The following is a 24,773-nucleotide window of genomic DNA, read 5'->3' as shown; positions in this document are numbered from 1 at the left end:
ACCCAGCCCAACAGTAAGATGCGCTTCTGGCCCCAGCCCCATGCTGACCCGTCTGAAGCCGCCTGCATGGCAGAAGGCCAGGGGGCACCAGAGCACCAGATCATCGCTCCAAAGGCATGCTCGGGGAAGCCCAGACCCAGGCAGCAGGCAGCAGGGGCTGGCTATGGGCTGCTGGCGCACATGCCCTGCTTTGACCCGGAGGGCAGGTGTCCAAGGGGCAGAGCAAGGGGAGTTGGCCAGTAGTTGGGGGACGGGAACCCGTGCCAACTGGGCAAAGCCCACACATGCAGCAAACCCATGCTACAGTTGGCAGACAACACCACCCTGCCTGCACCCCACTCCGCCTGCCCCCATCTGCTGCCCACAGAACCACCTGGCTCCGTGGAACTCTGCACCTCCTCACCACCAACATGCCCCGAAACCCAGGGCGTCCGGCGGGCAGGCAGCACTGTTCACCGACAGATCACTTTTTGCATGCTAATTTTTGAGATCATCAAGTATGTTTTTCTCCCTGCGTTTTCCCCTCTCCCCGCTGAAGCAAGTGGCTTATGTGCTCCCGCAAGGGCCTCAGATGAGGTTGCGGGCAGGCCAGGGGGCAGAAGCTGCCACTAGACACTTCTCTTCCTCTGCTTTGTTTCCAAAAGTCTGCACTGTTGAGGATCTCCTGCTGGAGGCCTGGGGGCGGGGTGGGGGCAAGGAATGCCAGGAGGGAGGGCTTCCCCAGACTCAGAAGAGGTTCCTAGAGCCTGGGAAGGGGTCAGAGGTCAGTGAGTTCTGGAGCAGCAGAGACCTCTGCCCAGCAGTTGACAGTTATGACCAGAGAAAAGAGCAGCCACAAGCTCCCCCAGATCCCTCAAAGACTTTCAGAGCTACAAAGTCAGTAGTTCTGAAAGAACTGAGGCCCCAGGACCCTTGCACTACCCTGGGAATCCTATGATTGTCTGATGTTGAATTTCCTGCCAGCCAGGTGGGATGCGGGCTCAGAGTCAAAAGTGAGTAGATACCCAGAGAGTAGGAGGGGATGAAGGGATCTACCCTGCCCCTCACTCCTCACCCCTGCCCAGCCTCATGGGTACTTCTGACGATGGCTCCTTTGCTAGCTAGTGGCCAAGCCCAACAGAGCCACACCCAGCACTTCCAATATAGCATCTGTCAGGCACCCAAGAGGAGTCACTTCCGTCCTCAACTGCCCAGACTCTCCTCCCTCTCAAGTCAGGGGGGCTGGGGCCTTGCTGGGGAGTCTTTCAGGTTCAAAAGAACTGTGGAGGCTGTTATGGACTGACTTGTGTCCCCCCAGAATTCATCTGTTGAAGCTCTACCCCCCCATTGTGACTGTATTTGGAGAGGGGGCCTTTAGGGAAGTGATTAAGGTGAAATGGGGTCATAAGGGTGAGGCCCTAATCTGACGGGACTGGTGTCTTTATAAGAGACAGGGACCCCAGAGATCTCTCCCTGTGCACACAGAGAAAAGGCCACATGAGGACACATGCAAGGAGGCGGCCATCTGCAAGCCAGGAAGAGAGGCCTCGCCAAAACCTGCCCTGCCAGCACCTTGATTTTGGACTTCCAGCCTCCAGAACTGGGAGAAATAAATTTCTGTTGTTTGAGCCATTCAGTCTGTGGTCTTTGGTTACAGCAGCCTGAGCAGACCCGGGTTTCCCCCACCCCAGGAGAGAGCCAATGGACGAGACAGCCCCATGTGCCCAGCCCAGGCCCTGCAAGGCAGCGACAACTGGTGCCCACGCCATGCCCAATTCTTCATCCAATTCTCCAGTCATGCAGGAAGCAGTGGCCACTCCAGGTCAGAACTCACCATCACTTCCACCCTACCCCACTCAGGGCATCCCAAACTGACTCCATAGGGGAGGGGCCCAGCTGGCCTACAACCATACACACCACAGCCGGGGCTCTGCCTGGGACCCACAAAGCCGTTGCTGAGGGTGGGGGCAGGAGGGAGGTTATGAGGAGGCAGAATCCCATACTCACAGCACTCGTAGCTGCTTGAGCCCCGCAAAGTCATTCTTATGGATCCGAGTGATGTTGTTGCCATTGAGCTCCCTGGTGGAGGAAAGCAGAGAAGGAGATGGTGAGAGGCCCGGGGTGGGCCCCCAGGCCAGCGGCTCAGCTCCAGGCTCCCTCTCCACCTGGCTCAAGCCAGTCATCTCACCAACGGGGCTGCAAGCCTCCCAGCTAAGCCCTGGACCCCCAAGTCTGTGTCAAGACCCAATAAGCCGAGGCGTCTTTGCAGCAGATGTCCACCAGCAAGAACTCACAGGGCATGGATTCACTGCTGGGAAAGCTGTGGAAACCTGAAATACGGCTTTGCCCTAAAAGAGCTCAGTCTTGTTGGAGAGATAAAACATTCACACAGGAAAGAATTTGGAAACTAGCCAGTTGGAGAGGCTATTCAGGTGGAATCCTCACTGAGCCTCAGTTTCCTCATCTATATAATGGGAGTAATAACTGTGTCTACTTCATACGGTTAGTATGAGGCATCAACAAGTAAGGAGCAGGGCCTGCGCTCGGAAAAGCCCCCCTTGGAGTTACACATGCTATCATCTGGTGCCACTGGTGCCAACGAGCTGTCCGTATCCTGAGCAGGAGAGAACAGGGAGGGCCATGCCATTTCAGGGAACTGAGGAAGTGGGACTCAAGCTGAGGCCCAAAAGACAAGGCAGATCTGCAGCAAGTGGCATGGAGCAGACGATCCAGGGAAGGAGAACCCCCCGGAGGATGGGGTCGGGGGAGACAAGCTGACCGTCAGAAGTCATGGTAAACAGGGTTGGGGAAGGTGGGTCCAGATCACAGAGGGCCTGAGAAAGCAAGCGAGGAGAGGCAGGGAGCCAGTGAGGCCTTCGGCAGGAGCCTGCCATGAGGTCAGTCCTGCAGGGGGCAGCAGGGCAGAGCCGAGGAGGGGAGGCCGAGCCCACTGTCCACATCCAACCCAGAGCCAGGCCTACAACTACAGTGGCTCCTCCCCTCACACCACCCCGGCCTCTGGCCCTTCCTCCCTTCCAAGGCCACATGTGCTTCTCCCTCAGCCCTCCCAATCATCCCTGGGCACCGTAGACGTGGACACCACCTTAGAAAGACACCATCCTAGAGGGCGTCTGGCCCCCGCTCCCTGCCTAGCCTCTCAGGCAAGCTCCCTCAGCCTCTACGGGGCAGCTCCTCCTCACAGGGGGCCAGCGCAGCCTCAGAAAGGCAGGCCACACCAGGAGGCAGGCACTCCATCCCCAGAAAGTTTCTCCGTTGAGCCACACATGGCAGAATCTCACTCGGGCCCAGCTCCAAACTCAGCTGTCACCACCGCATCCAACCTGTCTCCATGTAGCAGTTCCGCGTTCACAGCCACACGGCCTCCTCCTCTTTCTCACCACTGTCACAGTCACCCGAGTGTTTGGCAACAACCTAAGTGCTCCCATCCCAACACACACACACACACACACACACACACCATGTTCAACTGCAGCCCAGTCTCCTCACTGACCAACTTGGGTCAAAGGTTCCAGGTACAGGCACCAGCCAGACCCAAGTCCAAGTTACTTTGAAAAACAGCAAGTTCCCTTTCCTAAAAGTGTTTCAGAAGCGTGTTTGGCCTGATGATGCTCTTGAGTTGCTTCCACCAAGAACAACTTGTTGTCGGTTTTCACACACTCTGGGAACTGGGCTTTGCGTCCGTCCTCGAGAGACGCTGGAAAGTAGTTACTGTGCCCACCTTACAGACGAGGAAAGAGTGGTTGGACAAGGTTAGACGCCTTCCTGGGGTCACCAGTCAGTAAATGACAGAGCAGGGATCTGGACCGTGGCCGTCTGATCCCTCTTCCACCAGGCCAGGCTGTCTCCCCAAGTTGACAATAATCCATTCAACTCTCTCTCTGCCCTTCCTCTGGGCCTGGCTTCTGATCCTCAGAGCAGCTGGGAAAACTCACTCCCTGCTCCCCATCTCTTTCCTAACAGGATCTCTCAGAGGGGCCTGAGGTCGCCCCAAGGTAACAGGGCATTGGTGACAGCCCCAGACTGAACCACTTCCCGGTCTAAACGCTGTGAGGACGCCTTCTCCGCGTAGACAGGCCCCTTTCAAGTAAAGGTCTTTTTTTGTTGAACTATTCTTCCCTGCAGCAGCCACCTCTGAGCCTCGCTCGTGTTGCACCCCAATGTGCTCCTTGTGCAACACGACCGCTCTTCAAACACTGAGAACGTCAACACGAAGCCCCTAAAACTGGTTCCTCCGCGAGCAGGGCTGGTTTCCCTTGGGCTATCCTACTGAAGTTTTCATCCCAAAACTAAAGCCCCAAGGAAACTTCGGTTGTCTTATTTTTTCATTACTGTCATGTGTTGCTTAATGACGGGGACACATTCTGATAAACATATCGTTAGGCGATTTCCTCACTGTGCGAACGTCATAGGGGTCACTAACACAAACCCGGATGGCACAGCCTGCTACACACTTACGCTATATGGCGCTCATCTGAAGAGACCACCATCCTATATGCGGTCCATTGTTGACCAAAACGTTGTTATGCAGCATATGACTGTATAAAGATACGTCAGCACTGATTATAAGAGCAAAAACGTTAAATGGACATCAACAGAGCATTGACTTTCAGCACATCCATGAAACTGAACACATGCAGCCATTTGAAATCATCCGTTTGTCTTGACAAGGAAAGCTGTTCAAGACACAGGATGTGGGAAAAGGGTCGAAAGACAGCTCGTATTCTATGAGCCCGCTTATGTGAAAACTCACACGCACATCCACACAGGTACATGAGCAGAAAGAGCTCACTACGGCTGTTCGATGAATGTTAATGCCTGTAACTGCTGAGTGGTGGGACTTGAAGTGATTTTAGTTTCTTTTTGATACTTTTCTGCATTGTTTGAATTTTTGTGTATGAGTGAGGAAGATTCACCCTGAGCTAACATTCACTGCCAATCTTCCTCTTTTTTTTTTTTTCGCTTGAGGAAGATTAGCCCTGAGCTAACCTCTGTGCCAGTCTTCTTCCACGTCGTATGTGAGTTGTTGCCTCAGCATGGCTGACGAGTGGGATAGGTCCTGCCCAGGATCTGAAGCCGTGAGCCCCAGCCACTGAAGCAGAGAGCGCCAAACTTCACTACGCCACAGGGCCGGCCCTTGTTTGAATTGTTTTTTTATGGACATCTATATTTTTATAAGCCAACATAATATTCAAGTTATTGATTTAGAAATAAAAGTAATATATGCACATTATTGAATTTTTTCAGTTTCCCGAAGAATAAAGAAAAAAAAATCACACATAAACTCATGATCAGAAGGAACCCTCGTTAATATTCTGGAATATTTTCTCTCAAGCCTCTTTCCTTTAGATACAATTTTTATATAGTTGGGATAATTCAACAAATATTTATTGAAGACTTACTATTTGCAAAGCATTTTGCAAGGTTCTGAAGATCCGAGGCTGAATGAGACATAAATGGCATGCTCTCCTTCTAGAATGTGACAGCCTGTTTGCTCTCCACCCAGGATTCTGACTGGCCAGCTACGGGGGCAGTCCCCAGTTCCCTGCTGCTGGAAGAGCTGGGCTGTTTTGATACTGTTCATTTATAAACAGTACTCCATAAAGCTTGGTGGGCATGTGGGGGGCATACGTTCCTAGAAACGGAATGACTCAGTCAGAGGTCACAAAAAATCTGATGAATTTTACAATCGTTCACTCATGCCTTCTCATGGTAAACATGGTTTACAAGGCAATTGACTCCAATTATCCATTTCACAGACAGCAAAACTGAGGCAAAGACAAACATGAAGACTTGTCTGGACAAGGCAGGGCCCAATGTGGAAGTCGGGAATCCCTTAGGATGGAATTCCCACAGGGTGGGGAGGGGTGGGTGGAGGGCTCACATTTACCTGCCTCTCTTCTTACCCTTGTGCAGCAGGCTCCACCGTGCAGACTCCAGGACATTCCTTAGCCCGTCCTCAGTCGATTCCAACCCCTCCTCCTCGATTCCCACACCCCACCCCACCCCTGCTCAAGACAAGACCCGGGACAGGCAGGAAGAAGAGAACGATGGTGCAGGCACTGGAGCAGACACAGCCTCTCTCTTTCCGTAGGCCCTGCTGGTGGCTTCCAGGCAAGAATGTCCATGGAGGCCCAAGCCCCACCAGCCCCCAGCCTCCCCCATCAGCCCTGCTCTCTAAGCCCGGAGCTAAGTGCCTCCTCTGGGGGAGAGCCCTCAAGAAGGCAGCCTGGGAGGCAGAGGCAGCCCTCATCAGGCGCCCGGGTCTGAGGCTGCAGTTTAAGGAGGCATTATCGCCACTCAGGCCGAGAGAATGACCTCCTGTGGGTAGCCGGCCCCCTCCCCCTCAGCAGGGCGGCCCACTAGGATGGAGTGTCCAACCTGGCCCAGCCACTTCCCTCCGAACCCTCACCGGAGGCTGCTGGAACGAGGCACGGAAGTCATTTTTCTCCAGCACCTGTTTCCTCCAACAGGTAGTCCCCGAGTGTTGCCATGGAGACCCCCCTGCCCAGCAAGCCACCTGGGATAAATGGCAGAAGCTGCTTCCACCTTAAGACCTTTGCAGCTGGAGCAGCCAAGCGGGGTGGGCCTTCTGGGGCAGTTCCCAGCCTCCGTTTCTCAGGAAGAACCCAGGATACAGAGCTACCCTGGCCTCCCTGAGGCTCTTGCCACCAAAGCCCACATCCACCACTTCTCCTTATTGAGCACCTACTGTGTGCAGGCTCCAAGCCTAACTCCCAGCATGCTTCATCTCATTTCACCCTCCCAGCAACCTATGAAGTGAGTCACATTCTCCCCACCTTGCTGATGAGGAAACCAAGGCACAGACTGGTGAAGCAATTTGTCCAATGCCACACAGCTAATAAGTGGTGGGGGGGGGACGAGACCAGGCCATGTGATTCCACGTTCTTTCCCCTACATCACAAAGCCTCATGTCGCTGGACCCTGTCGAGTGCACCCCTCACCCTGAGGGTCATGCCTTGGACAGAGCTGAGGAACAACCTGGATGCTCTGGATAGGACACAGTGGGGCACCAAGAGCAGTGCTTGGCACTCATAAGTGCTCTCTATTTCAGCATTATCTGCCGCGATTATTTTTACTACTACTGCTGCTGTTGTTGTTGTTTTCCTCAAAAACCATGGCTCCACCAGGAAGGTGGTGTCCCAGGCTCAGCTCAGGCTGGTGCTGGACTGACTGGGCCACGCTGAGCGACAGGAGTCAGCTACTCACGCCCTGCAGGTCCCAGGATGCCAAGGCCCAGGGAAGACACCCTGAGACCGTTCTCTCTCTTCCAAAGCGATGAGTCTGCACCACCCTTCTCCCGCAGGAGGAAACACAGGCCAGCGGCAAATGGCCCTGATTTCCATCCGTTCCTGTGTGGTCCTAACCTGAAAGGAAAACCTTGGTGGTAAAAGACCTTGGAGAAAATCCTCTGAAGCAAAGTTACCAAGGAAAAAACAAAAACACACCAGGATTTCTTGAATCCTCTCAGGAAACAAGAATCTGATCCTCAGCAGCTAAGTGTTTGTGATAAACCGAAAGAAACCCTCGATTTCCTAGAGCTTCAGGAATAAACAGCCTGGGCCCCTCAAGGGGTGTTCTGGGGGCTCCACGCGCTCTGCAAGCATTTCTCAGCCAGAGCTCCAGTCGCTCCTGGTGCTGGTTCCCAGAGGACCCAGACATTCCCGCGGCACCCCAAGCCTGCAGCGGCGATGCAGAGACCCGGGCTGCCCTCCGAACCCCTTCCTGCCCAGTCTCCAAAAAGTACACAAGCCCTCTCTGACTGTGGCCGAGCCAGGCCTCCGGCTGGGGAGCTGCACACCTCCGTGCTGGCCTTTGAAATCCTCCCCTCGCCAAACCCACAGCGCTGAGCGTCTGCAGAGGCAGACGGGGAGCTGCATGAGGGAAGAATTGCCCTGCCCGGCCGCCACCCAACAGCAGTAGAGAAGCTGCCATGCTGAACCCCACGACTCTCCGCCAGGGCGGCCCGCAGAGCCACCTAACCAGGCACCCCACGTTCACTCTGGCTCCCCTCCAATCTGCTCTCCAAGTCACAGCCAGAGTGATCTTTTCAAGATGCAAATCTGATCATGTTGCTCCCCACTTAAGCCCTTCCATGAATCCCCATCGCCCTTGGAATCAACACAAAACTCTGCTTAACAGGAGCTACAAGGCCCGCTGGCCTGCCCCCTCCTCCCTGTTCTGATCCGCTCCCTCCTGCCGTGGGGTCTTTGAACGCACCCTCCTTCCTCTTTGCCTAATAATTTCAACTTTTCCTTCCAGTGATCAAACCTCCCCACCACCCCAGCCCTCTCCTCGGCAGCACAGAGCAGGGGGCAGTTTTATATGCATGTGGGGGCTTCCTTGACAGATGTCTCAGCCCCTTACCCAACGTGAGATTATAAACTCCTTGAGGGCATGGAAAGGGGCAGTTTTTCTCATTATTGTAGCCCTGGAGCCTAACACCGTACATGGCACCTGATAGATGTTTCAGGAAGCATTTCCTGAATGCATGAATAAATTTCTATTAAACCCGACACATTCCAAATAGCATTGGGTTGAGGGTTTTCCATGCTTCCCGGCTCCCCAACTCAAAAAAATAAAAAAATTTTAAAAACACCTACACTCATTAAGAAATGCTCTCCCCCAATGGACATCAGCCAAGAGAAGCTCCACACACAGAGGACGCTGCTGCTGTATGGACAACCCCTTCGCAGCGCGCGGGTTAAAAGACTAATTTCTCCTCAGCTCCTTTCGTAGGAAAATACCAGCCCCCAGGGCTTCAGCGGCTCTGCTCCTCCACTTCCGCTGCCTCAGGGCCTTTGCCCATGTTGCTCCCTCAGCTCCGAACAGCCTCTCCTCCTCACCTGCCCACCAACACATGCAGCTGGCTCACTCCTAGCATCCTTCAGGCCTCAATGTAAATGTCCCCCACCCTCTAAACCAGCCTCCCCAAGCAGATGTCCACTTAGCTCTCCTCCAGAGCCAGGATTTTGATTCGGAGTTGTGTGAGGTCCTTTGTTAAAGGCCAGTCTCCCCTGCCAGGCTGGGAGGGGCAGAGGCTACATCTAGTTTGCTCACTGCTGGATGCCCAGCACGTGGGAGGGGGCCTGGCACACACTAGGTGCTCACTAAATAGAAGCTGAATGAGCAGTCCTGCCCGCTGAGCCCGGCTGCTGCAGGGACATGCTCCCGTCAGCCAACCAAGCCTTTCCCACGGTCTTCACGCCTCCGCGGGTCCTGATCCGAAGGTTCCTCCAGCCCCCCAGCAGAGCCCACAGGCCTGGCGCCAACCCCAGTGCTGGGACCGCCCTCCATGTGACAAGTCAAGAAGCCCCAGGGCTCAGTAGTCAGGGGCCCGCGTCAGGGCAGATTTGCTCCGGATCCCACTCTGCCTGGCCTCCCAGGGACCCATCTTGTCTCCTTGGCTTGAGTAACAGCAATATCCATACAAACCGTCACAACCAAACCAGCTCGTTTCAGCCTCATAGTAGCACCTGGCTCAAAGGTTCATTATCAGTCTCCACTTACAGAGGAGGAAACTGAGGCACAAAGAATTTCAGTAACTTATTCAAGACCAACCAGCTGGTAAGTACGTTGAGGAGGTTAAGACTTGAACCCTAGCCAGTCTGACTCCAAGGCCGAGCTCTTTTTTTTAAATTTTAATTCTTAATTGCGCTAAAATACACAAATATAAAATTTACCATTTTAATCATTTTTAAGTGCACGGTTCAGCAGTGTTAAGTATATTCATATTGTTGTACAGCAGATCTCCAGAACTTTTACATCTTGCAAAACTGAAACTCTGTACCCATTAAACAATGACTCCCCTTTCCTCCTTCCCCCTTGACCCGGGCAACCAGCATTCTGCTTTCTGTCTCTATGATTTTGATTACCCCAGGTACCTCACATAGCAAAATTATACAGTATTCGTCCTTTTGTGACTGGCTTATTTTTATTTAGCATAATGTCCTCAAGTTTCATTCATGCTGTAGCATGTGTCAGAATTCTCCTCCTTTTTAAGGGTGAATAATATTCCATTGTATGTATGTACCATATTTGTTTATCCATTCATCCATCGACGGACACTTGGGTTGCTTCCACCCTTTAGCTATTGTGAATTATGTCGTGAACATGGTTGTACAAATATTGACACTGGCTCAACACAAGGTTGACATAAGGGAAGCCATATTGTAGAAAAGAGACCATATTGTAACTTTGAATGACCTCTGATTAAGTAGCACAGCTGGACGTGCACCCTCCAGGAGATGTGCATGCTCTGTAGATTTAATGGCCCCTCCTAGCTGCCAGAAGTTGATAACGTTGCTCGTTTGAGTCTCTAGGAATGTGACAACCCTTAGATGGAGGGGTCATCATGGATGTGCTGATATCCATGACAACTGAAAGATCTAGCATGGCAACTCCCAGTCTGTAACACCAGAGGGTCAACATTCCTAATCCCTCCCCTGTAACGCACGGGTCTGGGTTCAAGACTAACGGCTTCAAGATTTGCGGCTCCTTAAGACGGTTCTTTAGGATGCTAATTGACCATCTTCCGATTTGCCAGCTTATGGCTTAACAAAACGCCCTTTCTCTGCCACCATCTTGCCTATTGACGGATTGACTTTTGTCTAGCGGTAAGCAGATTGTGCCCTTGGCACAGTAACAATATCTTTGAGATCCTGCTTTCACTTCTTTTGGGCACATACCTAGAAGTGGAATTGCTGGATCATATGGTAATTCTATGTTTAATTTTTTAAGGAATCATCATACTGTTTTCCATAGTGGCTGCACCATCTTACCTTCCCAGAAACAGTGCACAGGGCTTCCAATTTCTCCACATCCTCGCCTACCCTTGTCATTACCCATTTTTTTTACAGTAGCCATCCTAATGGGTGTAAGGTGGTCAGACCCCAGCTCTTAACCCCAACTTGATGGTGGATTCTGTTCTGAGGCCCAGACTGCACCCCAGTCCCTTCATCACTGAGGCCCAGCTTTGCCCGTGCCAATCCCCTTCCCAGGTCTGGGGCCCACCCCAAAACCACAACCCTGCAGCCAGGACCCCACTGCCAGCCACCAAGCCTCCACGTCCATTGCCTGCCAGCAATCCACTCACTGCCCACCCCAGGCCCCTGAGAGGCCGTCTGGCAGCCAGCTCCCTGACACTGACCACTGACCTCCACCTGCACCACCACCTCCCTGCATCCCCTCATTGCTGCTCACCATCCCACCCTCAGGCTGGACACCCCTCCCTATGCCAGCCTGCAACTGGGGTCCACCCTGTAAAAACGTGCAAGCGGGAATCAGTTGTGGCCAGTTTGCCTTTATGGCCCCAGTGCTAAGCCTGACAGGGGTTTTGTAGATGCTCAATGAATGTCTGATGAATGAATGAATGAATGAGTAAATGAATGAATGAGTGAAAGAAGTCAGGCCTTATTAAGACGTGTGGAGTGGTAGTTAAGTTTAAGAACTAAACACAAACACATCTCAGAGCCTCAAGATTCAAGGACCCTCAGCGCATCACTTACTAGCCTGCTGTTTGACCCAGAGCAGATGACTCCACCTCTCTGAACTTTCTCCTCATCTGCAAAGTAGCAGTAAGTAATACCTTCATCCCAAGATGAAGGAGGAGGAAAAGGGCGGACGTGGGTAAAGCATCCCACTCCGGGCCTGGCACAGGGTTGGGGGGCTCTAAATGGTGACCACCAACACCATCAAAACTCCCCCTTCACTGCTGTCCTCCTCAGTTCTTCTCTGACCTGTCACAGGACATCTTCTCTGTCTCCCCCTATCCCCAAGGGCTCTGGTTCCTCCCTTCCACAATCGCCCTCGACTCCCTCTGCCCCAAAGGGGTCTCCAGTTCACCGGCCCCGGCCCCTACGCTGCAAACAACTCGGTCCCGAGCCCACCCGCCTCTGAGTGCCTGTGCTTGTTCTCTCCTCCCCAAAACTTCCTCACCACCTACTCACTCCCCGACCATCTGCCTTCCGCCTGCCATTCTCCCAGGAAACCGTTCTGCCCTGCTTCACCAGTGACCCCCATCACAGTTCCAGAAGCTTTCCTTGGCCCTCAGCCTCAGACAGACAGGCTGCCCTCCACACTGTCGGCCTTCCTCCCCAACCCGAGACTCCTCCTTTGGCTTCGGCAGTAACTGCTCGCCCAGGTTCCAATCCAAAAATGTTCAGCTGGTGCTCCCCTGTGCAAAACAGGGCAGGAGCCCCTCTCGCCTCTCCACCATCTCCTCCCGTGTCACCTTCCCTTCCTCCTGCCCTCTTACTGTGGGCGGGAGCTGAAGGCAATCCTCAGGAGTCTTGGAAGGATGTGCTTGCCTCACCAGGAAACCCCAGCACCAAGCAGTGCCTCTCAGATTGTGTCCTGGGCACCTGCCACATCCGAATCACCTCAATTGTCTTTGCCAAAAACCAGCTGACTCAGCATCTCTCAGACAGGCCTGGAAATCTGCATTTTATAGCAACTTCCCAGGAGATTCTTATTCCCATTGGAGCGTCTGTTCCACTGTCCTCAACCATTTCCGCAGGAGGCCCCCGCCACCGTCTCTCCAACTGTCTCTCCAGCCTGAACACTCTGCAGAGTAACCATCCCCCGTTCCTACCTTGAGGGTCATCTTTTCCACGTGGCTGTTTATTGGCGATTCAAATAAGACAGGCAAAACCCAAGTTCATGGCTTCTCCTCCAGCATCAGTCTCCCTCCCAGCTTCGCTCCATTTACAAGCTCGTTCTCCCAGGCTCGAGCCAGAGGGTCCCCCATGACCTTGCGCCCTCTGCGCCCTCTGCCTTGCTCCAGGTCTGCTTCCCCTCATGCTGTGGCCTCTGCAGCAGCCTCCTAATTCTACAAGGACTGTAGCATTTCCTGCTGCTGCTATAACATACTGCTACACGCTCAGTGGCTTAAAACAACACAGACTTATGATCTCATAGTTCCAGAGATGAAATATCCAAAATCAGTCTCACAAGGTTCAAGTCAAGGTATGGGCAGGGTTGCATTCCTTTCCGGAGGCTCCAGGAGAGAACCCATTTCTTGCCTTTCCAGCTTCCAGAGGTCGCCTGCATTCTTTGGCTTGTGGCCCCTTCTCTGCATCACTGCAACCTCTTGCTTCTGTCCTCACGTATTTCCTACTACTGACACTGACCTCCTGCCTATAGGGACCCTGTGACGACATTGGGCCCACCCAGATAATCCAGGATCATCTCCCACCTCAAGAGCCTTAATTCAATCACATCTGCAAAGTCCTTTTCACCCTGTGAGGTAACATATTCTTCCAGGGATTATGATGTGGACATCTTTGGGGACCATTATTCAGACTACTACAATGACCCTATTTTCTAAAGCAAAGATCAGAACTATGAAACCTCTTACCAAAAGTTAAAAAAAAAAACTCATCAAACACATCTTTTGCGCACCTACTAAAGACCAGGAGGACACAGTCCCTGCCCTCAGGAAACTCAAAACCCAAGGTGCCCATCAAACAAACTCCCTGCTTAAAAAGGATTAAAAGTCTCTTCCCTCCAGAAGAATTCCAATTAATGAATGTAGAAGAAATGAGGGAAACAGAAAGTCAAAATTGGATAATAATGGTTTCAGGCAAGATCCATTAATGGATGCTAAAATTAGTAGGTGAGAATTTGAGGACAAAAAGGACCTTACACAGTCTCAAAGTCTCTCCCTCCAAATACTGCAATTGCAATTTGCAATTCCAAAGGCAAATGGAAGGACAATAACGTTACAGTGGAGAAACCCGCCAAACACCACCTTAACCAAGAGATCAAGGTTAACATCACCAGCAATGAGACATGTCGACGTCATCGACCCCCCGATAGGATGTTCTGAGAAGGACACATCGCCTCTGTGTCATTCTTGTCAAAAATGCGTAACCTCAATCCAATCATGAAAAACAGCAGACAAAGCCAAACTGAAGAACATTCTACAAAATAACTGACCAGTCCTTTTCAAAAGTGTCGAGGTTGTAAAAGACAAAGGAAGACGAAGAAACTGTCACAGATTGAAGGAGACTGAGGAGAAATGACAACTAAACACAATGCGGAATCCTGGATTGGATCCTGGAACACAGAAAGGACGTGAGTGGAAAAACTGGTGAAATTCGAATAAAGGCTGTAGCCTGGCTAATAGAAAACTAGGTTTCTTAGTTTTGATCATCGTCTATGGTTAAGTAAGATGTTAACACGAGGGGAAGCTGGGTGAAGAGTGTATGGGAACTCTCTCTCTACTCTTTTTACAACTTTTCTGTAAGCCTAAAATTATTTTAAAATAGAAGTTTTAAATTTTTTAAAAAAGGATAAAAATAAAGCAAGGACAGCAAAACCACTGTCACAGAAAAGCCAGAAACCAGTCACCATAACCAACTGGTCTCCTCACCGCCAGTTGGTCTCTCCCTCCATTCATTCTCCACACCAAAGCCAGGCGACAGAATGTCTTAAACACCATCTTGCACTTGTCACTCTCCACTCAGAACCCCAGGGGGCATGTGCTCGAATGGTCTTGTCAAAAGGACACAGGAGCAGCTTGAAGGGGCTCCCACTGGCCAAATGCGGGATGCTCTGAACATCTTAATAAATAACGATAGCAACAAATTATAACCCAAAGAACACAATAATAATCCACGAGTCCATGCTGTAATAAACAGACAAACAGATGGAGGAGAACGGAAAGATCTTTCTTAAGGTAGAATGCCAACTAATAAATAGAGAAGAGATAATGGAGTTAAAAATTTCCCATCAGTGGGCACTAAAACTAGTGGGTGACAGTTCGATGAGGAATAGGATATTCACGGAGCCTCAAAACATCTCTCTACAAATTACTTATTAATAACAAAGGGGAAAACAGTAACTTTTCAGCAAAGAAGCCTGGCAGACACCAACTTAGCAAGTAATCAAAGCTAAAATCACCAATATTGGGACAAGTTGACGTCCCGTGTCTTCTGACATGACCCACTGAGAGGCCACAACATCATCTATTAGCATTCCTGCCCAAATGCATAACCTGAATGGAGTCATGAGGAAAGAGCAGATGAAGCCAAATTGAGGGAGATTCTACAAATTACCTGGTCTGTATTCTCTACAAATGTTAAGGTCAAGAAAAACAAAGAAATGCCAAGGAACTAGTCCAAATTAAGGGAGAATAAGAGCCATGACAAGTAGATGCCATGTGTGATCCTGGACAGGCTTCTGGACCTGGAAAAAAGATAGCCACAAAAGACATTATTGGGACAATTGATGAAATTTCACTATGAACCACGGAGGAGATAATAGTGTTGTATCAATGTTAAATTTTCTGATTTTGATAGCCTTATTGTTCTTAAAAGTACACACCAAGGGCTGGCCCCGTGGCCGAGTGGTTAAGTTCACGCGCTCCGCTGCAGGCGACCCAGTGTTTCGTTGGTTCGAATCCTGGGCGCGGACATGGCACTGCTCATCAAACCACGCTGAGGCAGCGTCCCACATACCACAACTAGAAGGACCCACAACGAAGAATATACAACTATGTACTGGGGGGCTTTGGGGAGAAAAAGGAAAAAATTAAAAAATCTTAAAAAAAAAAGTACACACCAAAGCATTTAGGGAGAAAAAGTGATAATGTCTCCATCTTATTCTTAAATGGTTCAGAAAAAAGTGTGTGTGCACGTGTGTGTGTATGTGTGTAATATATGAGAAAGCAAATGGAGCAAAATATAAACAATTAAATCTGGATAACAGATATACAGGAGTTCCTTATATTTTTGTTGCAACTTTCCTGTAAGTTTGAAATTACAACAAAATAAAAAGTTATAATAAGCACAAGAGATCTTTTTGGATGACGAAAATATTCTAAAATTGGATTGTGGCGATGTAGATTTAGTAAACATCATTGAATAATAATAAAAAGTTTTACACACACCCCCTCTGATGGCTCCCCATTTCCCAGCCCCACGGCCCAATGTCCAGCCATTTCTGCAATCGCCTCTCAGAACTCAGCAACACAGATGTTCACCCCTCAGCTGGGTCTACTCCTCACTCTTTTTCCCAAACATACGGCACCCCCTTCTGAAGGCCCTCAGGTCCCCTTACCCTCGCTTGACCTCTCTCCTTACCTAAGCCACGCACAACGTCAAGGCCCCGTGTAAACCCACCTCCCCAGTCACCGCAGGGATCCGACTCCTGATCTTTACTCCCATCTCCTCCTCTCTAAGGACAATGGGGCACTTCCTACCTGCCAGACATTAGTCCAGGCACTTGGAATATGTATTACAAATGGAATACGTGTTACACTTACATATGTACATACTGCGTTACACGGAATACAGCAGTCCCCCTCATCCAAGGGATGTGTTCCAAGACCCCCCAGTGGAGGCCTGAAACTGAAGACAGTACCAAATCCTAAATTCACTACGTTTTTTTCCTATACATACATATTTGAGATGCAACAGCAAAACTAGCACGAATTTCTTTTTCCTTCAAATTTCACAGACAGGAGATTTGTTCTTACCGTACATCTTAGTAAACTCAGCATATGATTTTTTTTCTCTTCTTGTTAAGTCAAAAACTTCCACCTTTTCAACTTAAAGGAAGCACTTTAAGGCTTCTCTTTGGTTTATGAGAATTGCCAGCATCACTGCTCTTGCACTTTGGGGCCATTAGTAAGTAAAATAAGGGTGACTTGAACACAAGCACTGCGATATCGTGACCGTCGATCTGATAATGGAGTGGGCAGAGGGACTAATGGGCAGATAGCGAATACAGCGTGGATACGCTGGACAAAGGGATGACTCACGTCCAGGGCAGGACAGAGTGAGACAGCAGGAGATTTCTTCATGCTGCTCAGAATGGCAAGCAATTTAAAACGTAGGAATTGTTTATTTCTGGAATTTTCTATTTAATATTTTCAGACTGGTTGATTACCACTGAAACCGAGGAAAGCGAAACCGCGGATAAGGCGCAAACTTCTGTATTTCATTTGCACTCACAGCCCTCTGAGGTAGGTGCAGGTAAGTCCTATCGGTGGCCCCATTTGACAGACAAGGAAATCGAGTCACAAGTGAGCCGGCCCAGATCTCTCAGGTGGGAGTGGATGGAGCCAGGATTCAAACGGCGCCGTTCTCACACCAAAGCCTGCGCCGGCTGCCGGGGTGTCTCCGGCCCCACAGACGTCCTCACACATCTGTTCTTTTGCAGGCGGACCTTTCTCTCCGACCAGGCCGCGAGCTCCCCGAGGACCTTTCTCGACACTCCGCCCGCGGCAGGTGCCCAACAGCTGTTTGTCCGCCACAGGCTGGCTTCCAGAGGGAGGAGGAGGGGGGCTCGAGCGCCATCGAAAAGAGAGCCAATTCCGCCCCCGCCCACCACAGCCCAGCTCCCTGGCTGCCGCCCAAGGCCCGGCCGTCATCTGCTCCGGGTAATAAGTATTTGTATGGCGATAATTACAGCATTTGGGAAGAAAATCCCATTAAGCGAGAGCCCCGCCGAGCTGCTAAGCCGGCACAGAACTGGAGGCGGCAACTCCGCCAAGCTCCCGTCTGCTCCCAGCAAGGCAGGAGCTGCGTGGCCCCGCCGCCCCTCTCCCGGCCCCAAAGGAGCACGGCGCCCCTGCCGGCAGCCTCGCGCAGCCTGGGCCGCCACAGCCAGCCCCCGGCCCGGCGAGGGGGCACCGGGAAGGGGCAGCCCCGACTCCGCGGGCTCCAGGGTGCCCAGGGGATGCGGAGCACCGGTGGCTGCCGGTGATGGAGGAGAGAGCAGGGCCACCCTGGGATCCAGCACTGAGTGGTGCCCAAGCTCCTTTCACATCCCTGCAATTCTGTCACCTTAATAACCATAATAACACTACCATTTCTTGGTCACTTGCTGTGTGCCAGGCCCAGAGTGCCTCTCCCAGCATTACCGCATTTAATCTTCACCACCACACTTGGAAGCAGGTCCTGTCATCATCCCCACTTTACAGGCAAAGAAATGGGGTCCGAAAAGTCACACTTGCCTCCAGAGCACTTATCCCAGTTGCAATTATGCGTTTATGTTCATATTGTCATTCATTGCTATCTCCCCTGCTGGACTAACACTCAGGGAGGGGGTTTCAGGTTCCGTCTGGCACTATTCATTCCACATGATGCAGATGTTCAATAGATAGCTATCTGTTGAATGAGTGAATGAAACCCCAGAACTGGCCCCAGGTCCTCCCAGCTGCTGAGTGGCAGAGCGGGGCACAAAACCCAGGCCGTCTGGCTCCAGAGCCATGCCATCATGCGGTCCCCCTTGCAGAAAGACCCTGCACAGCACCGCCCTGCTCCGTCTCCAAACCCCAGGATGTGGTGCCAAGATGCCCAGGTACAGGGAAGGAGCCCCCCTGAGCAGCCAGACCCAGGAGAGCAGCCTGCATCGTGGCCACCACTCAAATGCTTACTCTCCTGCCCTGCTTGAACCCCTAAACCCTTAACTCCATCTCCTCAAATAATAAAAATAATAATAACATCATCTAATTGAATCAGAAAGCATAGCGTTTTCACACACATAGCGTGAGTGAATCCTGGCAAAGGCCCTATACAGTAGTAAGTGTGACTATCCCCAGAGGCCATGGGACAGGAGAACACCAGCCATGCGCCAAGCATGCCACCAGACCCTCTATACGCATTCACTCACTTAATCCTTGCCATCAACCTGCAAAGCTGTCATTGTGCCCTTTTATCCATGGGGACACGGTCTCAGAGCAGATGGAGTGACAGCGCTGGGGCCCTACCACCAGTCATTCAGAGCCCAGCAATAAGCCCCGTGCACCTGATACTGGAGACCCAGCCCCGCCAGGGGGCAATGCTCCCTGCAGCGTGCAGGTCTCCACTGTAGGTGACCACAGTGCCCTGCTCAGAGAGCTCAGGCTGGCCAAGCCCCGCTGGCAGACATGGCTTCGGTCTGGCCCCCTGACCCTTCTCACCACAGCCACCATCTAATTGTTATTTGGAATTCCAAACAGGCTCCCAATCAGCCCAGGGTGCCCTGGGCAGTCTTCCTTGGGCACGACCACCCAGCCCTGTGGAATGCAGCCTCCAGACTCAGGGAGCCAAGCCAGGAGAAGACACAGGCCCCTCAGGCCCCTGCAGGGGCCAGGGAGGTAGGGCAGTGGGCACACTGGCCAGGAGGCAAGGGGACATATCGAGGAACACAAGAGAGCGGAACCCCATGGCCTGACGAGCAGCAGAACGTGCTAGGTGGGCCTGGGGACAAACGGAAGCCATGGGCCTTCTCAGGGCCCTTCCCCGCCTCTCCATCCTCCGGCCTCTCCCCTCTCTGCACCTGCACCCAAAGGGGAATCTGCAGCAGGCCTAGAATACAAGTGCCCAGGGCGGAGGGCAGAAGCAGTGTCCCCACATCCTGCACTGTGTCATCACTCTCTCCTGAACACTCTAGTCCAAAAGAATTTTTTAATTTAAAAAAAAATCCAACTGAAAGTCAATGTCCTTGAGTGGGAGAAAAGCCAATTAATAGTGGCCATGGCCGGATCCCTCTGAGCCTGGCCCTATGAAGAGAGGAAGCTTCCAGAGGCCTTCCATTGCCGTGAATTATTCAGCATCCCTTCCCCACCTGGCCCACCAGCCCCACAGCCCGTCTGGCTGAACCAATTTCCTCACCAGCTCTGGGGCCTGCACAGCCCATTCCCAGAAGATCCGCAGCAAACCAATGACAATTTCTTCCCACTTGAGGGGACAGGGCTGGACCCAGAGTTATGGAACACATGATCATAAAGTTGCCGGGGCTCACGGGCTGCTGCAGAAACTGCCCAGAGGACAAAAGGCGGCTGCACAGCTGCAGTCCATAAAAATTTCACAGCCTCAGAAGGAGCCGCCGGTCCAGGCTCTGATGCTGCACGACACCCATATTGATTAGAGAGAGCGTTTGCCACCGTTATTCTGACCCCGCCCGGCTCTCACCAAGGCCGCTTTTCAGGATGTTCTTTTCGTCTTCAAATGGCTCTTTCGAGGCCTGCCTGCTGAAAAGGCAGGCTCCCTCGTCTCTCTACATCATTGCCAATCCGAGAAGTTGTGCACACAGCAAAGATCGGACGTCCCCCCGCTCTGCCCGTGATAACTCCCCCCTGGAGTCCAACCCTGAAACCCCCAAAGGAAGAATCAGAGAGAGAAAGGGCTTCCTGACCCTTCCCACCTTCCCAGCCTCGCGTCCTGTCACCTCCCACCGGACCAGCATGTTCCAGCCTGGGGCCAAGCTGGGCCAGCTGCCCATGAGGACAGGCATGCTCGTACCCACAGGCCTTTTGCTCCTGCGTCCCCTCTGTCTGGGCTGCCTGCCCTCTCTGCTTGGCAAAATCCGACCCAACCACTGTCGGGTCCCAAAGTGCCTGATACAATGGTCCATCCTCTGAGAAGCCCCTTTACTCCAGAAAAGGGCTTCTTAGCCCACTGTGCCCCCCACAGCCCCATCACACTGCCGGCCTGGCCCTCTCCTAAGAGCTTACGGTTAGGTATCCCCTGCCGGTCCTCTCAACTGTACATCCCTGAGCGCAGGGACTCGCTCACTCCCGGCTGGAGCATCAGCACCCAGGGCAGTTCCAGGCTCTGTAACATTTGCAATAACGAGACTCTTCTCCTGATCGTATCACAACAATAGCTCTCATTTAGCAAGCATCATAATGTACCAGACACTTCCTTTCTGTTATCTTCGGTCCTCACAAGAACCAGAGAACTGACCTATCAACAGCCCCTGATGGAAAGCAACTAAGGCTCAGAGAAGTTAAGTAACTTGCCCAAAGTCACACAGCAAATAACTAACTGAGCTGAGCCTCCAGTCTAGGCAACCAGAGCCCTAACTCTTTCCTCTGCAGTAGGAAATTACACTCCCACCTCACCGTGATTGCAAAAGAGCTCAAGAGTTCACGAAAGTCAAACAGACACTGTTCTCAAAACTAAAGGTGGAGAGAGAACAAGGAATGACGTGACTTCAAGATTCAGATCCAAAAGCAAAGGAGAGGGGCTAATGCGTCTCAGACCCAGGCTGCTCCTAGGGCAGCAGCTGCAGGAGAAATGCCCAGTGCACAGGCAAAGGAACAGAGAGGAGGAACAGGTGTGGAGGGTGACCTGCAACAGGGGCTCTCTGGATGGATCCTGACACTCAGGCCCTCTCCAGGGCCACACAGGATAATGCACAGGCTGCCCCAAGGAAACATGGTGCCGTCCAACCTGTCCCCATGCCAGCATCTTTCCCCAGCCCCACAACACACACGCGCTCACACACGCTCACACACACACACCGATTGCCATCTAGATTGCGTCTAGATTGCAAATTCTCTGAAACCTCCATGGGAATTTTTCCAGACTCAGCCAAGAATAGTCTGGGGCAAATGTGTGCTCACTAATTGCCGACCTTGGTACAGAGTTTGATCCAGGAGACAGCTCTCTCCAGGGTCAGATTTCTGCCTCTGACCAGCTAGGAGCCATGGAAATGTACTCAAAAGTTATCAAAATATGTACACCTTTCCCGAGAGCCACTGCAGTGGCCCAGGAGTGTGGGGAGGAGGAGGCAGGTTTCAAAGGAGCCAGCAGCCTTTTCCAAAGTTCAGTTCAAAAATCTCCGGAGGCAGCCACCTCTGCAAGCAGCACAAAGGCCCTGCATGTGACCAAAAATCTACACACTCTGCCCATGCACGGGGACTCACGGCCTCGCACTGCTGAGATGACACCACAGATACTAGAAATTCACAGACACACATTCTGCAGGAGAATCTCGGAAAACAAATTATATAGGTCTATAAACACACGCTAACCATCCCCACACACACCCTCCAAAGCTCAGCGGGTCTAGAAAGGGCCAAGTTTCCTTACCCAATTTAGAAGTGAGAGAGAACAGGGGAAGAGAAATGATGTTTTTTATGACTTTTCATGGTCAATATCTTTAACTTACTGTCTCCCACTCCAAGCTCCTGACTTCTTGGCATTATTCCTGGAGCTCCGGGTCCAGGTCACACCTACCCCTCTCTGGACGCTGACTGTAACATACCCCAAGCCCCAAACCCAACTCCCTCAGGTCCCATTGTCTGCCTGGGTTGGGGATGGCTGGATGTGAGGCAGAGGACCAATGTGTGGCATCCGCAGGGGAAGAATTCTTAAGGCTCTGGGGCAAACAATGGGGAGGAAGCAGGAGACTAGAAACTTCAACTCCATCCCATCCTGCTGCCCATCGCCAGCCTGCAAGCCCTCAGAGCCAAATCCACACCTCCCACGCGGAACACAGCCCCAGCCTCGTGGGCCCAGAAGGAGACAGCGCCTGGCGAGTGCGAGGAGCTTCCCCCTCGGGTGCCAGGAAGGCTTGCTGGCACCAATTCACAGGCACCCTGGAGGAATAAAGTGCTGGCGCAGTGGGAAGGGCCTGCCGGTGCTGAGCGCAGGGTGCAGGTGTGAGGATGGGAGCTGACAGCCCCACCGAGGGCCCTTTGAATCCCGGGAAAGGGAAACAGTCGCGCTTCTGGCTCCTGGCTCGACAAGGACCCTGGCAGGCACTGACGCGTCTCTTGGCTGCCGAGCCCGGACCCCACGGTCCTGCCCCCTCCACCCCCAGCCCTGAATTGCGTCGGGGTGGGAGGGCAACCTGGGGCCCCCTGTGGGCCGAGGTTGGGGGCCATACTCACAGGCGCTCGGTGTTCCGTGGGATGTTCTTGGGGATGGCCTGCAGCCCCGTGCCGTGGCAATCCACCGTGGTGCCAGTGCAGGTGCAGAGGGCGGGGCACGCCGTGGCACCCAGGCGCCACGCGGCTGCCCACAGCAGCAGCCAGAGCTCGGGCCGAGCCAGCCCCGCCGAGGGCCCCCTCCGGGGCGTCAGCGCCATGGTGCCCTCACCGCGTCCCGCTCGCGTGCCAGACGGCGGCAGCCGCTTACCATCCCCGTCCGGGGAGGCCTCCAGGTGCGGTCCCGGGGCAGAGCCACCGAAGAGACCGCGGGCTTGCGCGCTGCGCCCTTGCGGGCTGGGAGGCACCTTGCTCCTCCAAGCGACGGCGCCTATGCGCGGACGCAGGGAGGGCGCCTTAGGCTGAGGGCGCTCGGCTCCTCTCCGGTTTCTCTCCGGCTGCGTCTCCCTCCCTCCCTCCAGCTCCCAACTGACTGCTGCGAGGAGGAAAATGGGCAGGCCCCGCGCACGCACGCACCCCGCGCGCACACACACACGTACAATCACACACTCTCACACCCGCACGCTCACTCCCACCCGGCAGTCATCCATCAATCGAAAAGCACACATCCAGGGCCAGACTCCTCCCCGCCCTCCTCCCCACACACACCCCTCCGCCCCCGCCCCCGCCCCCGCCTCCCGACCACCACTTGGCGGCTGCTGGGAGCAGAGTACAGTTTCAAAGGTGGAACCTCCGAGGAGCAGGGGGCTGCGGTCAGGGGGCTGCCGCAGGGGGGAGGGGGGGCAAGGTTCGGCCTGCCGTGTCCCAGCGAGAGACACACACACACACACACACACACACACACACACACACACACACACACACGGCGAGGATGCGCACACTTAGACGCACGCACCCGGTACCCGCAGCCTCAGCTGCTGGTCCAGAAGGAGGACGGCATCTTATTTTGCCGCTTGGACCGCTGGTCACAGACAGGCTCTCTCCGACGGCAGAACCAGCTACCAAGCCCCATCAGACTTGCTTTGTCAATTCTTGATGAAAGGAAGCTCCGTGCCCCGGGTGGCTGTCTCCAAGCCACCTACCTTACTTAGCCTGGGACCTCGAGGTTGGAGCCGGGGGTGGCGGGGTGGGGAACATGAAAGTCCTAGGCCAAGTATTTCTCCTCCCCTCCCTCAACACAGTCTCCACCAAGATGGCAGCAACCCCACTCCTCCGAGGGGAACGACGAAGCTAGCTGCACCCAGAATGAGAATGGCCCTGATTTGGCCATTTGCACAGTGGGAGATGTTATTTCTAACCGTTGGGCTCTGCTGGCTTCCCAGGTGGTGGGGAGCAGGGTATCAGTGGAAGTTGCAAATACAGCCACTCTTCCCCCTCTCTCACCAGCAGTCTTCCATTTCTGACAGGTGCAAACAGAAGAAAACGACTATTCCGTCCTGTTATCAAAGGACTGCAGAGAGGGCTGCAAAAGGGCTGGGTGGTCCGCTGGGGAGAGAAGCACCCCGGGTCCCCACATCAGACCCTGAACTTACACTCGTTTGGGCAGGGACTTTTCTCACACGAAGGCAGGTGTGGCCATGAGAGTGAATGGGAAATCCAGGGCCGGGAAGAATTATCCTCAACCCAGAAAATATAAGGACCTCCTCCAGATCGAGGACAGCGGTGGCCTGCTGTGCTCCGGACAACCCAGACATCCTTTGTCCATCAGCCAGGGCCCTGATTCCAGGCTGCTGACAGCCTGGTGAGAAGAAACAGTTGAGCCCCTCAAGAAACACCTCCCCTCAGAGGAGCTGACAGCCCGGGTTTCCCCTAGGGAGAAACCAGAGAGAAAGGCAGCTGGTCCACAAGGTGCCAGGGTGGGCACAGCAGGACCCAGTTTGTGGGAGGCGATGGTGCGGCCTTGACAGGCTCCACAAGGTTAGAGCCTTGTCACCCACCAGGTACCAAAACGCTCAGGGTTTTTCTTTGTTTTTATTTTCCATCTTGATGAAAATTTTACAGTGTCTCCACTGTCATAGCACAGATAGAACTGCGGCCAGGATGTCGCAACTAATGTGCCTGGTGTTATGAGCTTTTGATGGCTCTTTTGAAAGTTTTCATACACTCCTGTCCATGACCTCCTTCCAGGGCCTCAGGTCCTTCAGTA

At 52.9% G+C, this 24,773-nt stretch overlaps 1 protein-coding gene across 2 annotated transcripts in view; it reads right to left on the bottom strand.

The window, feature by feature from the left end:
• Positions 1-23,443, bottom strand: part of SLIT1 (slit guidance ligand 1) — a 182,657-nt gene extending 159,214 nt beyond the window's left edge. For both annotated transcript variants that reach the window (XM_070560152.1, XM_070560146.1), the window contains exons 1-2: positions 22,631-23,443; positions 1,987-2,058 (exon numbers count right to left, since the gene is read on the bottom strand). In XM_070560152.1, coding sequence (XP_070416253.1) covers positions 1,987-2,058; positions 22,631-22,827 — 269 coding nt within the window. In that variant the 5' untranslated portion in view covers positions 22,828-23,443. The remainder of the gene's footprint in view (positions 1-1,986; positions 2,059-22,630) is intronic.
• Positions 23,444-24,773: the final 1,330 nt, after the last annotated feature.

The sequence above is a fragment of the Equus przewalskii genome, chromosome 1, assembly GCF_037783145.1.
Source record: "Equus przewalskii isolate Varuska chromosome 1, EquPr2, whole genome shotgun sequence".
Taxonomy (NCBI): Eukaryota; Metazoa; Chordata; class Mammalia; order Perissodactyla; family Equidae; genus Equus; species Equus przewalskii.
Note: the sequence above shows the minus strand (reverse complement) of the source record. Positions and strands in the feature narration are given on the sequence as shown.